This window comes from Carassius carassius, chromosome 47, assembly GCF_963082965.1.
Source record: "Carassius carassius chromosome 47, fCarCar2.1, whole genome shotgun sequence".
Classification (NCBI taxonomy): Eukaryota; Metazoa; Chordata; class Actinopteri; order Cypriniformes; family Cyprinidae; genus Carassius; species Carassius carassius.
The window spans coordinates 4,827,500-4,841,878 of record NC_081801.1 but is presented as its reverse complement, the minus strand read 5'-3'; the positions used below and the strand labels follow the sequence as shown (position 1 = coordinate 4,841,878).

At 36.9% G+C, this 14,379-nt stretch overlaps 1 protein-coding gene across 6 annotated transcripts in view; it reads right to left on the bottom strand.

The window, feature by feature from the left end:
• Nucleotides 1-14,379, bottom strand: part of LOC132130418 (probable E3 ubiquitin-protein ligase HERC1) — a 67,281-nt gene that overhangs the window by 26,465 nt on the left and 26,437 nt on the right. For 2 of the 6 annotated variants that reach the window (XM_059542125.1, XM_059542127.1), the window contains exons 22-40: nucleotides 14,019-14,190; nucleotides 12,971-13,268; nucleotides 12,809-12,887; nucleotides 12,650-12,698; nucleotides 11,403-11,641; nucleotides 11,061-11,258; nucleotides 10,704-10,824; nucleotides 9,943-10,183; nucleotides 9,500-9,654; nucleotides 8,394-8,653; nucleotides 8,172-8,276; nucleotides 7,902-8,069; nucleotides 7,578-7,817; nucleotides 6,592-6,675; nucleotides 6,262-6,478; nucleotides 4,371-4,680; nucleotides 2,326-3,098; nucleotides 1,131-1,332; nucleotides 380-537 (exon numbers count right to left, since the gene is read on the bottom strand). In XM_059542125.1, the coding sequence (XP_059398108.1) occupies nucleotides 380-537; nucleotides 1,131-1,332; nucleotides 2,326-3,098; nucleotides 4,371-4,680; nucleotides 6,262-6,478; nucleotides 6,592-6,675; nucleotides 7,578-7,817; nucleotides 7,902-8,069; nucleotides 8,172-8,276; nucleotides 8,394-8,653; nucleotides 9,500-9,654; nucleotides 9,943-10,183; nucleotides 10,704-10,824; nucleotides 11,061-11,258; nucleotides 11,403-11,641; nucleotides 12,650-12,698; nucleotides 12,809-12,887; nucleotides 12,971-13,268; nucleotides 14,019-14,190 (4,069 nt within the window). Of the gene's footprint in view, nucleotides 1-379; nucleotides 538-749; nucleotides 812-1,130; nucleotides 1,333-2,325; nucleotides 3,099-4,370; nucleotides 4,681-6,261; nucleotides 6,479-6,591; nucleotides 6,676-7,577; nucleotides 7,818-7,901; nucleotides 8,070-8,171; nucleotides 8,277-8,393; nucleotides 8,654-9,499; nucleotides 9,655-9,942; nucleotides 10,184-10,703; nucleotides 10,825-11,060; nucleotides 11,259-11,402; nucleotides 11,642-12,649; nucleotides 12,699-12,808; nucleotides 12,888-12,970; nucleotides 13,269-14,018; nucleotides 14,191-14,379 lie in introns of all 6 variants that reach the window. The other 4 variants (XM_059542130.1, XM_059542129.1, XM_059542126.1 and 1 more) reach the window with 4 other exon arrangements.

The window sequence follows — 14,379 nt, the reverse complement described above, 5'->3', positions numbered from 1 at the left end:
AGTAGTCTCAGAGTTTTGGACCCCAGTGCATAAAAAGTAGAAATATATTTCTTAAAGGAATTGGTTATTTATTGTGAGATTCAAGGTGCCATTCAACAGGGTGTAAAGATGCACAAAAATTGTTTGCAATCAGTGAGTACAGTATGTAACAATGCAAAAAATCATTCCAAAGCAAGCCTCGAGTGTAAAACATACACAGGCATCAGGGTTAAGAGCTCTCACATCTGGTGCTACATAAACCAAACTTGACACAAGTTTCTAAATTAAATAAATCGCTGGAACATCATGCGCTGACCAGATGAACTGTGTCCATGGATGCCACATGCAGTACATCCTCTTACTACGCCTTTGTATTCCCGAATCTGTCTGGACGTCTTACCCACGGGGGTCCTGGTCTGTCCGCAGGGCTCCAGGAAGCTGGTCTGTTGCTCAGTGAAGCCCTCACAGGACGCTGAGCTCGTCAGGCTGAGCCCGGGGGGCAGAACCGGACTGTGGACGAGACCTGCCAATGTGGGAAAACGAGCCAGCACCATCCGCCTAGAGGAGCCCAGCCACACACACATGCACACACAGACACAGAAGAACCACTAGCACCTGATCTTGAGCAAACGTTCAGCTTGAGCATGTGTTATGTTGAGGTGTAAATCACCCTTGTGTCACTAAGCCATGCTTAGGCACTGAAATTAAGAGGAGCATGTGTTATGTTGAGGTTATAACACACACAGTCACGGTTTTACACACACACTCACCTGTATGCTCACTCACACTCTCAGTAACCTGTGTGTGAGTGTGTGTCTCAGTTGATGGCGATCTGGAGTGAGAGCAGCCAGAAACGTCAGAGTTTACTGAGTGGGCGTGTTTGTGTGTGTGTGTGTGTGTGTGTTAGCTTCAGACAGTCTTAAACGCTGTCTCATATCCCTTTCTTTCAAACTGACATTGAATGGCACAGTTATATAAAAAAAAAAACATACACATTTTATGTGCCTGAACAATTCAAATGTTATACAAAATTCATCAATAATTGCCATTACTTTAAAAGGTACTTTCTAATTACTTCACTAATTCATAGGTTCTTTTATAATACTGTTTTTGCACTTTAATAATTGGGCTTGGATGAAACAGAAACTCACTGTAGCAGGTTGATGGGCAGGAAAGGGTTGAAGTTCTCCAGGCCGTCAGCCTGCAGGGCGGTGAGGAGCGAGGCTGTGAGGTCATTGGTGGAGGGTGAAGCTGATTGGCCGAAGATGGCGGTGCCTTCAGAGCCGTTACTGTAAAGTGACACTGAACTGGAGGATTTGGACACGGGTTGAGAGGACGAGTGCCCTGCTGAATCTACATACACAGACACAAATCAAAAAGTATTCAAATTAATTAATACACAAAAAACTAATTAAAAATCTATGTTATTATTATTAGTAGTAGCTTTTATACAGACTTTTGCATTATTTTTTTTTTTTAATGTATATAATAAACAAATACAAGCTATATGAAATACTACTACTTCTATTAATAATAACAAATTACATTATTGTATTAAAATTATTGAATTATACAATTAATTGAAATTAATTAAAAAATAATTATAATAATAAAAAAGGTAATGATAATGATGATTATTATTGTTGTATTAAATATTATTTATAACCAACTGTTGCCTTTTTATTATATTTTATTCCTATATAAAAAATATTAAATGTTATTATATTATAAATAAATCATAAAAAACTGTAGTAATATTAATAATTGATTATTTTTATTATTGTTAGCTAGACCTCTGCCTATTAATAACAGTTAAAACAAGTTAAATAATTTTATTAAAAGGATTACATTATAGAAATGATTAAAAACAAATAAATAAACAAAAGTAATTTATAATAAATAAATAAAATCATTATATATTTTTTTTATTATTTTATTGAATCATTATAAACAAATAAATGAACATTTAATTATTTACTGATTTATTATTCTTACATGTCAAGTTAAAAAGTTTAAAGGGGTCATGAACAGGGAAATTAAAATTCCCTTGATCTTTTGACATATAAGAGCTCAATGTACTATAAAACATCCTGTAAGTTTCAAAACTCAGAACTTTTTTGTTAGTTTAAAAACAGCTTTTATTGAAACCAAGCTCAGAACAAAACTCGTTTGGAATGTATTTTTTTATGTAAAATCACAATACCATTATAAGTGAACTTCATTGAACATTATAAAATAAAATAAAAATGCAGTTTATGACCCCTTAAATTATTTATTATTCAACAGAAAGGTATTAAAACACAGAATAAACCGTATTGTTCACATGTTGTTGCAAAAGCGCCAGACCTTTGCGTTCTTTGCTTCCATCCTCATGCAGTCTGCTCATCACTCCTTTAAAGATGATGATCTGGGCCCTCTCAAGGTCTGATAAAGCCATGGCCTGTTTGATCGGACAGGGTCTGACGGCCCACTTCACCATGCTCCGCACCACAAACTGCAGCACAGAGCGTAGCTCGGCGTTCTCCTCCCCTCCAGCAGAGGTCCTCGTTGGGTCGGGGCTACTTACATTGACTTCTGCATCTGATTTGGGAACCAGGAGAAGATCAGTGAACTTTCCACAGCTCAGAATGACAGCCAGAGATTTTAGCGCCCCCAAGAGGAGGTAGGAAATGCGGACTGCGCGTAGTTCCAAAGCAAAAAAGTCCACCCTGGGTTGTGGTGCGAGTATTGGTGGACAGTGGGCTCCAGCACGCTCCTCATTTGACTGTACAAGGGATCTGAACGTGTCTTCTTGGTACTCTTCCTCTTTATTTCTGTCTGCAACCACCGGACAGCTCAGTCCCTCTTCGTCCATCATAATACGAGCAATGTCCTCATCCAAACGTCTCTCCAGCTCGCTACGCGGGCCGCCCTCTGAGCTGATTCGGTTCCTCGGCAATCCAGGTGTTTCGGATGATCTGTAAGGAGGCTCCTGCTCTTCCAAGATGCCGGTCATCAGGATGAGGTCGAACAACACGGACGGCTTGAGGCCACGGCAGCGGGACATGTCCAGCTGGGGGACGTCACACGGCTCCAGGGAGGAGAGAGGCGTGTCGCTGGGTGACCAAGAATTCAGGAAGCTTTGGGTTAGTGGGACCGCAGCAGGTCACAAGCAGTATGAAATGAGGAGAGGAGTGAGACGGAAGGGGCAAGACAGAAATAAAAGAGTGGAAAGGAAAGGATACCATGATTAGAAAAAAAGGAAGGGGACAAAAGACAATACAAGAAAAGGGAAGTAAAGAAATAGAAAAGGAAAAAAGACATGCAACTGGCAAAAAGAACAGGACAGGTATAACATACAAAATATACAAAAAAAATTACAATGGCATCTGAACATAGAAAATATTGACAGTGCTGGAGAACATTAAGTCATAAGGTACTGCAATATTTTACTCTAAAACAAGGACAAAGGACAAAAAATATGGAGAACTTCCTTCCTAAAATATAAATATAAATACTGTATGTAAAAAAAAAAAATATATATATATCTCTCTCTCTCTCTATATATATATATATATATATATATATATACACACACACACATACATTTATAATGTGTGACAAAAAAAATATTAAGTCTCATATTACAAAGGCAACTAATTTTTCTAAAATGAATTGGTCCTGTATATGGCCAATGCATTTACAGTATCTAAAACTAAATCATTGCAATATTAATGGGACTATAATTACTTCGTTCCAACCACTAATAAAACATTGTTAGATGTATAAGGCTTGCATATAAAAAAAAACATAAAAATGTATATCTATATATGTATATCTATATATATATATATATATATATATATATATATATATATATATAAATATATAAAATGATGTAGATGTTTACGTTGTAAGTATAAATTAGAATAAAATAAATAAATTATTAAAATAATACAATGAAATGCTGTATAAGTTTAAAATTTAAACAGCCAAATATCAAATTCAGTAAATGCATTAAAAGTTAGTATTACATTTTATTTATTAATATCTAACTAACACGTGAACTTAATGTTGACAACATATAAAATAAATTTTGCAAAGTTTATTTCTCTCTTTTTTTTTTTTGCGGACCCTCAAACAACCTAATTTGAACCATTTGCTATATTAGAAACATTGAGCGTTTGTACTATGAACTGCATGAAAACATTTAAAATAAAATAGGTGGAATTTTAGCAAATTATTTTCTATAATATTCTAACATTTTATTAATTTATTTTAGGCATTTTATTTACATATTTTTAATATATATAATAAAACATTAAAATATTAAGTTTAATCATTTTAATCTTTCATTTATATGACTGTCTGTAAGAGTAATGTGCACTGTATATGTGCATTTGTGTACTTACCTCACAGTAAAATCTGTCGCTTCCCACTGAAGCTTAGCCAGGGGGCTTCCCTCTTTCAAGACCCCGAGCAGGGTCGCCCGTCGACCACTGGGTTTGTGCAGGCAGGTCCCTCCAGCACGGAGACCGCTGTCCACCCCTCCGATGAGGGCCATGACAGGCCAGACTTCAGTGCACAGCATACTGAGCTGGGCGTCAGAGAGCCCTGCTGGGCCAGAGAGGTGGTCTGTCGACGTCCCGACATCTACCCAAGCAAAGCCCCTCTCTCTGTTCACCCCACATTTCTCATCAAACTCCTTACTAGCATGGCCTGCTTGCAGAGAACAAAATACATTAAAGGGATAGTTCACCCAAAAATCTAAATTATGTCATTAATAACTCACCCTCATGTTGTTCCAAACCCGTGAGACCTCCGTTTATCTTCAGAACACAGTTTAAGATATTTTAGATTTAGGGTCAGTTAGAATTTTTTGAAGCATGGAAAATACATTTGTCCAAAAATAGAAAAAACTACATCTTTATTCAGCATTGTCTTCTCTTCCGTGTCTGTTGTGAGCGAGTTCAAAACAAAGCCGTTTGTGATATCCATACATCATTCGATGTCACCGGATCTTTTTGAACCAGTTCACCAAATCGAACTGAATCGTTTTTAAACGGTTCGCGTCTCCAATACTCATTAATCCACAAATGACTTAAGCTGTTAACTTGTTTAATGTGGCTGACACTCCCTCTGAGTTCAAACAAACCAATATCCCGGAGTAAAGAGAGAACTGAAGATGAACACCGAGCAGAGTCAGATAAGAAGAACCGAGGAGCTGATGATACTGTGCATGTGTGATTCAGCGTGAAGCAGACTGACACACAGAACGCATGAACCGAACTGATTCTTTTGGTGATTGATTCTGAACTGATTCTGTGCTAGTGTTATGAGCGCGGGTAAACCGAAGGCTTGAATCAAGGGCAATCATTGCCAATGACGCCATTACGTAGAGCACAAAAGAACCGGTGAACCGTTTTCTTCAACAGGTTTATTGAATCGAACTGTCCGAAGAAGTACTGGTGAACCGAAAACCGACGCAACCGTTTAAATGCAAATCGTTTAAAACGATTCAGTTCGATTTGGTGAACTGGTTCAAAAAGATCCGGTTACATCGTAAGATTCGTTGGAGAACCGGACATCAAAAAAAGCTTTGTTTTGAACTCTCTCACAACAGACACGGAAGAGAAGACAATGCTGAATAAAGTCGTCGTTTTTGCTATTTTTGGACCAAAATGTATTTTCGATGCTTCAAAAAATTCTAACTGACCCTCTGATGTCACATGGACTACTTTGATGATGTTTTTCTTACCTTTCTGGACATGGACAGTAGACCGTTCACACAGCTTCAATGGAGGGACTGAGAGCTCTCGGACTAAATCTTAAATATCTTAAACTGTGTTCTGAAGATGAAAGGAGGTCTCACGGGTTTGGAACAACATGAGGGTAAGTTATTAATGACATCATTTTAATATTTGGCTAAACTAACCCTTTAACCTTTAAAATACAATTGGCAAACTGACCTATTACAAAAGGCCTTTTCTAAAAAGTAATTAAAGGGAAAAATTCTAAATTACACGCTCCTGAAAACAAGACAAGTAATAACTTTAAGTTTGTTTTAAAAGTTTATAAATGTATTTAGAATATATATATATATCAAATTAAATACAGTTTATTCCTAGTATTTATCTATTGTAGAATCTCTATAGCACTGTAAAGCGAACAGGCAAGGCCTAAAACATTTCCAAACTGATTAACTGCAATGATGCCACCCAAATATATGGACTCATATACAGACTATAGATAATGTGTGTAATTTTAAAGAAATAAATTGTTTTAGCAGACAAGTGATCTGACCCATTTTGGCTTGTCCCTCCCTCATGAGAGGGTTGATGAGCTGTAATCTGTTCAGCATGTGCTGGTTGATATGTTGAACCCAGTCATTGTTCATGTACAGTCGTCTCAGCAGCTGAATGGTGGACTCCAGCAGAACCGTGGCCCTCGGGCTGCACAAGGGCTCCCCTGGGAGAAGATCGCTAGGCATGCCACGCATCTGCAGATCACACAGCGTCACCTAAAGGCCAGTCGAAGAACAGGAGGGTTTTAAAAGTTGAATTCTAATATATAATATGATTGTATAAACTGAATAAAATGGACCCAATGGTGTAGAGCTGTTAAAAGGCTGACCTTTTCTCCTGGGTTGCTGCTGTAGAAAAGAACACATGGGTAGAGCTCCGTGGCATCCACTCCTTCAAATGCTAGTTTGGGCTCCTACACACACATAAAAACAACAGAACATTTTTTCAGTTTAACCTATATAGTTCTATTTTATTTTCATTACTGTTTTTACAATATTATATTATTGATAGAAAATAATTTTGAATGCGAATAGAGCTTAACTTGGCCCCCGAGCCGAATATATTTTTGAAGTTAGTTTGGAAATGTATTTCATATTGTCACGTGAAAAAACTTATACAAATACAATTTTAAAGGTGCATAACTTCACAGCAATCATAATACTTCAAAGTTAAACAGAATATTCAGCGAGAAATAATGTACTACATGTACTAATCTGTTGGGATTATAGTATTAGATTATTATTTTTCTTAGTATTAACACATAAGCATGTAAAAAAAAAAATATATATATATATAAAAAAAAAATTCAACCAAAGCAAAAACATTTTCCTTCAAAATTATGTGCACATTTATTAAAATGTCTATTAAAATTATCAAACTCTTAATTTTCTTTTCATTCCAACTTTAAACATCCTACTAGCTTATAAATCAAGCAGTCCTTTATTTGACAATAATCATTATTAATAAGTTATGTTAAACACCATGTTAAAGACCTGTTTGAGAGCTGAAAACCATGTGACCGCTTCAGTATCTGGTTCAAAAGGAAATTCCAGAGCGGTTTTCCATATTCTAATATATTATGTTTTTTTTTTGTTTCCTTTCAATAACATATTTCTTCTATTTTAAAATAGATCACAGATTTATCTTATGAATTAATATATAATTGAATTTGTGTTGGTGTAAAATAGAAATCACATTTCCAATGTAAAAAAATAAATAAAAAAAATAAAATAGAAATCATCTGCAGAACCAAAGGTGAAACCGGCGGATATAACACGAAGAGAGTTCAATCTAAGGTCATAAACACACACTGACCCTGTTGTTTTTGGCAAAGGAAATGGTTCTGGCCTCCATATCTAGGATGCAGGTGATGGTGTCACCCTGGGTGAAGGAGGGCAGAGCTCGGCCCAGCTCTCCTCCATGATACAGGCTACCGCTGTAGGCCCGGTACAGCCACATGTCTGTGGTGGTGCGATGGTTGTAGTCCCGGATGGGCCATCGGGACACTCCAATACATGTCCCTTCATTTCCCCTGTTCTCCTTAGTAATATAAAACTAAGATATGGAGACAAACAAAAACATTAGAATGCAGACCCTGTAAAAGACCAGGGATACCAGTGACTGTATTTGTATCGCTACCTTCCAGATGAAGCATCCAGATGTGATGGCGGTGGTGGCCAAACCATACCCTTTTCCTCCCGATCCATGAGAGAGTACATTGCCACTCTCCAGAGAACAACAGATCAGTTTATGTGGGTCAAAAGAGAAATCACCAATAGGAATACATTCATCTTCACTTCCACTGTCCTGGAAGACACATGAGCATATATAAAACATGCATCTAAAATGCAAAGACAAATACAACTGGGTATAATTTGTACAATGGCAGACAGAGATGAGTTTAAATACCCTATTTGAGTTCTCAGAAGTTCTTGCTTTTTCTACGTTTTTCCTCAGGGCCAGAAGTTCTTCCCACATGTATGTGGACAAAAGGCTAAATAATTGATCAACAATCTGAAATAAAACAAAATTGACATGAGTAAACGCTTATTAGGTAAGAATCAGTCAACCACCAATCATTTAGAGTCAGATGAATAGCACTGAAAAGGAAAAAAAACATTCTTTTCTCACCTGTTTCATGACAACAGGGTCTGAACAGGCAGGAAGAAGAGCTTCTAGAATATGGAAGGCCAGCAGCTTCGTCCGCAGGTTGTGAAAGCGTGGATTTCCAGAGCTGCATTTGTATGATATAATTGTCATCAGTGGATCAATCCACTTAATACACGCTGAGAGTCTTTTGGCGACCCTTAGTGACAAAATGCGTCTCAGGAAGACTAGAAAGTCAGCGAGCTGGGACTCCACAACCCTGCTGTTACGAACTACATCTGCACCTAAAACAAAACAAAGAAAGTATAATATAAAATAACTCAGAATAAAATACATAATATAACCATAAACAGTAAAAAATATATATATAAATAAATAAAAAACCTAACATTTTCAAATAGTAGTGCCATTTAAAATAACTGTTTCTCACGCTACGCACGAGTCTTGCATTGCGTTTTTTTTCTAAGTCTTCTTGCACTTGAACAGACATATATTAATACATAAAAAGTTTGTCTTGGTGAGTATCTTTGAAAATGGTTATGTCTTTAAGTGAACTTAAACAGTTGAGAAAGAAAAATAGAAAATCACTCTCTGCTCTTGAATAAAAAATGTTTGTAGCTTTATTAAGGATGAATCTATATTTAATTTATACAGTGAAGAAGATGCAAAGTTTACATTTGATTATTAGATTCTGTACCTGAACACATATCTAAAAACCTATAGCACTGCTTAATTTGTATCTTTGTTCGGTTTATTTATTTTGATCTTTTGCTTGTAATTTGTTCTTTTTACCAATGGTTCACTTGTCTTAATAATAATAATAATAATAATTAAGTAGTTTTTACTGTGGTATTGAAATTGGAGTGAAAATTTGACTGGTATTTTAAAATTTGGTTTTATATAAGCAAATTTTTTTGAATACAATTATATAATATATATTATATAATATAATAGAAATTATCTACTCATATTAGTAAGAATAAAATAAAAAATTAAATACAAATATTGTAAAAATGAATTAAAGTAATTAGTAAAAAAAATTGCAATGACAAAATATTTACATTTAATATTTACAACTAGTGTGTATGTTTAAACATAAAAAGGCTGAATCTTGTGTTGTAATGACTGACTTTCTTGTTTGGATGTTTCTTCCTGGATGTGCTCTGTGGAATCCCTCTCTAGCACCTCCTGCTGCTGGACTGCATGTAACAATCCCTGCAGCTGCTCGCTCATTACATCCATGAGAGCCTGGGACACTTCCATTGGCAAGGCTTCTTCACAGGAACTGGAGAAACACATACAAACACATTTTACGTTTTATTTAACTGCAGCTGTTCAACCTCTATTGTCTGTACTGTTGTTCTTATTGGGGATAGAAGGAACGTTTGTTTATTCCAAAACATCCATATGAAATTAAGTTTTGTGGTTTCTTTAAATCAATATTATGATGTAGCAAGAAGAATGCTTTGGACGCGGTTATCTAAGGCATCAGTTTTCAAAATGTGAGGTTTTTAGAGCATACCATGGGAGGCGTTCTCCCGTTTGGTATTAATTATCAATTTTATAATCTCACCTGGCCGCTATGGCAAATATCTGCAGGAGTCTGGCAGCGGCCAGCTTCACCGCCCCACCAAGCTGCATGTGACCGGACATGGAGGCGGCCAGCCAGCGCTGGTTCACCAGCACACAGGTGTTATCAGTCAGTGTGGACAAGATCTCCAGGACGCCACATTTAATAATCACCACCAGATCCACCGGCTGATAGTGGAAGTTCAGAGCGAAGACTGTAGCTAACAGCAGGTGCTGATAAGAGCCTGAAATGAGACAAATCTATGTTAATCCACTACTTAATTAAACTGGGATATTATTAGAGTACTTGGACTCCCAAATATTAAAATACTTTCAAACTAAATTAGAACCACAAAGCAATTTCACAAATTAATGTCTATTTGAATCAGTGGGTAATTATAACATTACAAAAAAAATCAGTTTAAAATTGTAAAACTAAACAAAAGAAAATTACTATTTCCCCTTGTTTATCCAACTAAGATATGAAAAGTGCATGTGCATAGTAGAGTAGGTACCATATAAACATGTACAATTAAATTAGTAAAACATTTCAGTTGCAAAATATTTTGTTTGCATGTAAATATCAATACCATTTATAACATTTTTATTATGCATTTACATAATATGAAAAGTAATTAAAACAATTTCTATTTATATAAACCTAAAAATGACACCCCCCCGCCCCCACCAAAAAATATATATATATATATATATTTATTTTTAATTTTTTTTGCATTTAGGCAAATTCTAAGAAGCGTTACCCACCAGACTGTTCTCTCTCTAATGCCACCTTCTGTCTGAGCACACGCACAAGTTGCTGGTACAGTGTGTGAGCTGCAGACTGCAACTCCCTCTGAACACTGATAGGAGCCGACTGAGTCCCAGCCTAGACACAAATTCAACATGTCAAACACACTTCAATAAGAATATAGGCCTAAACTATAAGAGAGATGTTCAAGTCAAGATAAAAAAAAAAAAATAAAAAAAGAATAATATTTCTTATCATAACATAAGAACACACACACACACACACACACACACACACACACACACACACACACAAAAATGTTGGAAAAATCTGTGGTTTGTATTTAAGGAAATGTCATTTTCAGCATGTCTTACGGTGTAATGGTGAATCTTGTTGTTAGGTGCCGCTAGGCTGCTGGTGATCGGGGCACCCAGACCAAAACAGCCAGAGAGGAACTGCAGCTGCACTGACTGCAGGAGGCCTGGGAAACGAGGAGGCGCCAGTGAGCTGACGTTCTTTTCCTCCATCTCTGACAGAAAGGAGGAAATCTGACACAAGGCCTCCAGACGCACCTGGATGAAGGGGATGAAAACAATTGTAATCTCTATCTTTATTAGTATTATGTGAAAACATTACATGTTCATACATTTAATAGAGCCAACTCGATTAGTTGTTTAGTTATTGAAAGTAAAATGGATCTGCAGTGAATTTCCCACCTGAGCTCTTTGATGTTGCTGTGCCATGGCTACGGTGATGGCTTTAGGATCCACATGTGCACCTCCATCTTTGTCCATCAGAGAAGAGGTTCGTCTGAGACTCCCACAGAGGAAATGGAAGACCTGGCCTAGGACGGGTGTGCCACCTCCGCCTGGGCACAGCACGGTAGTGGGACTGATGCACTGCCGCAAACGCTCCCAGGCATCTTTCATGATGCCCAAAGAACAGAGAGGAAGGCCTAGCAAGAAACAAGACTGATTAGCACAGGGGTGTGATTGCTAAGCAGTTTAGTTTATGTGATCGAAGATATAGAAAGGCGCAATGCGAGATATCAGACATGCGAGATCAGATTAGATGAGTGGCATCAGATGTCTAATATATAGTAATACTTCAGAAATTAGATCAGACATGAGATATCACGTGAGATTAGGCAAGCAAGATATCAAGCAGCTGTGCGATCAGATATGTTAGATCAGACAGGTGAAAATCAGATGTGAGATTTTAGAAATGAGAGATCATACATCACATCAGAAATGTCAAAGATCTGACATGTAAGATCAGACTTTTAAAAGATCAAAAATACAACAAACCTAATATGTGTGAGATCAGATATGCAAGATCAGATGTGAGAAATCATACATGTGAGATCATATATATCAGAGATCAGTTAGGGTAGATGAGTCATGTGAGAGGAAAAACATGAGACGATAGAAACAGAAGATCAGACACTGGATTTCAGACATGAAACATCTGAACTGTGCTGAACTTAGAGATCAGACAAGTAAAAAAAAATCAAAAGATCAGATATGTAATGTATAAGACGTGAGATCAGATGCATATCTTCTGTGAGATCAGATATGTGAAATGACATTAGAAATTAGAAACGTGGAGATCAGACATTTGATGTCAGACCTAAAAATCAGATATGTCAAAGATCTGACATGCAATATCAGACAGTATGTGTGAGGTCTGCAATGAAACCAGTATGTGTGAGATCAGGTATGTAAGATATATAAGATCAGATGTAAGAAATCATACATGTGAGATCAGATATGTGCGTGATCACTTATGTTAGATATATGCAACATGAGATGCATGACAAATTAGAAACAAAAGATGAGTGAGATCAGACAGGTGACATCAGTCATGTTAGGGATGAAACCTGCAATAGATCCAATATGTATGAGATCAGACACGTGAGATCAGATACATAATAAAGTAAAATGCTTTTTCACATACCACTTACCGATTTTATTCTTGAATGATCCTGAGGAGCTTTTAGACTGATCTGGTGTCTTTAAAAGAAAGACAAAACAGATTACAAATGGCAAAATCAAACAAAAAGACAGAAATGAGAGATTCATTTCATTGATATTAAACAGGGAGAAGCATTAAAAACAAATACCTCCTTATCACTGAAACTTCTCTCAGAAGAGGACTGCATCTCAATCTTTGTTTCTAAGGCCTCATTGTAGGGTGGAGATCTATGTAGTGAGAGAGATTTATCACCTTCAGATTTTTTCACACCTGCACATGCAATTGTTTTGTAATTGCACACAACACAAACCTGGCCAAGCTGCTCTCAGTGGGTGTCTGTGACAACACACTCTCCTCCTGCCAAGCAGCTCGGACCCCCAGCAACAGGAAGAGGCAGCGTGATACCAGCAGGTGGCAGGCTGCTGGGAAGGACAGGCCCTGGTCAGTGGTGCTGTGTTGGTCCCAGGGCCGCTGAGGGGGCTCCCTGTCTGGCGTCCCAGGGCTCTCTGTGCTGCTGGGCAATGTGCTGGTGCCAGACGACTCGTACACAGTCTCGTTCTGTTGAAGCTGCATGGCCTCACGGGTGGCCAGGAAACACTGCAGCACCTCTGCAAGGAGGAGGACACACACAAATAGTTTGCAATACACCAAAGGGAGTATTTTAAAGCCAATAATGTCACATTTGTCACAAACATAATGTCGAAAACATCAGGGTTATTACTGTTAATTAAAACTAGCACCATAAAAACATAATATAACATAAAATAAAATATTAAAATAATAAATAACAAAATAATATTAGTAATAATAACAAAACGTAAAAATTGAGAAATGCTACCTGGGCAAAATAAGTTTACGAACTAAAATAACTCAAATTAAATAAACTGTAAAAATAAAACAACTACATAATTTAAAAACAAAACAAAACCCAAACTATAAAAATAAAATCAAATTCTAAATATTCACTAAACCCATAATAGTAGACCATGATCTATTGATAACATACAATCTTAAATGTTCACATGTAAGAAAATGGGTGTCTCAAGATGTCTATTTAAATGTTGAATTATTTAGAGCAGTGACAAAACAGCAAAGACCATCCTTTGTGACAATGTTTATACATATATTTTAATACAAGTAAAGATAAAGTGAATGAATCAACTGAAAGGGATATATATATATGACTATGTATTAAATCCTAGAACTGTGGCTGAAAAAAGGTGGGTTGAACACCACAACACTAAGACTGTTGAACAGACCTCATTCTGAGAGAAAGAATTCTTTATACTTTGGTATATGGTTCAACAGAAGCACACACTTGCTCTGTGAGGGAAGAACACAGAAAGCAGCATGTTTACCCGGCAGGTACATACTGCTGATGCTGGGTGTTTCCTCCTCTAAGGGATCGTCCTGGTTGTGTTCAGCAGCTTGTGGTGTCTGGCTGCTGGCATCTGCGTCTCTTCCTGTCTGATCTCCTGAGCTGCCTGCTTCCTGCCTCTCATCACTGGGGCTCTGAGAGCTCAATGAAGCCTGGACAGGGCAAAACATTTTTTTACGGAAATGTTTTGTCCCTGGTTACAGTACATCAGCATAAAGAAATTCTATTTAAATATAGATTTTTTAAATGTAATTTGTTCATGATGACAAGGATGACTTTCAAGCGGCTATTATTTCAGTCTTCAGTGTCACATGATACTCTAGAAAAAAACAACAACAACA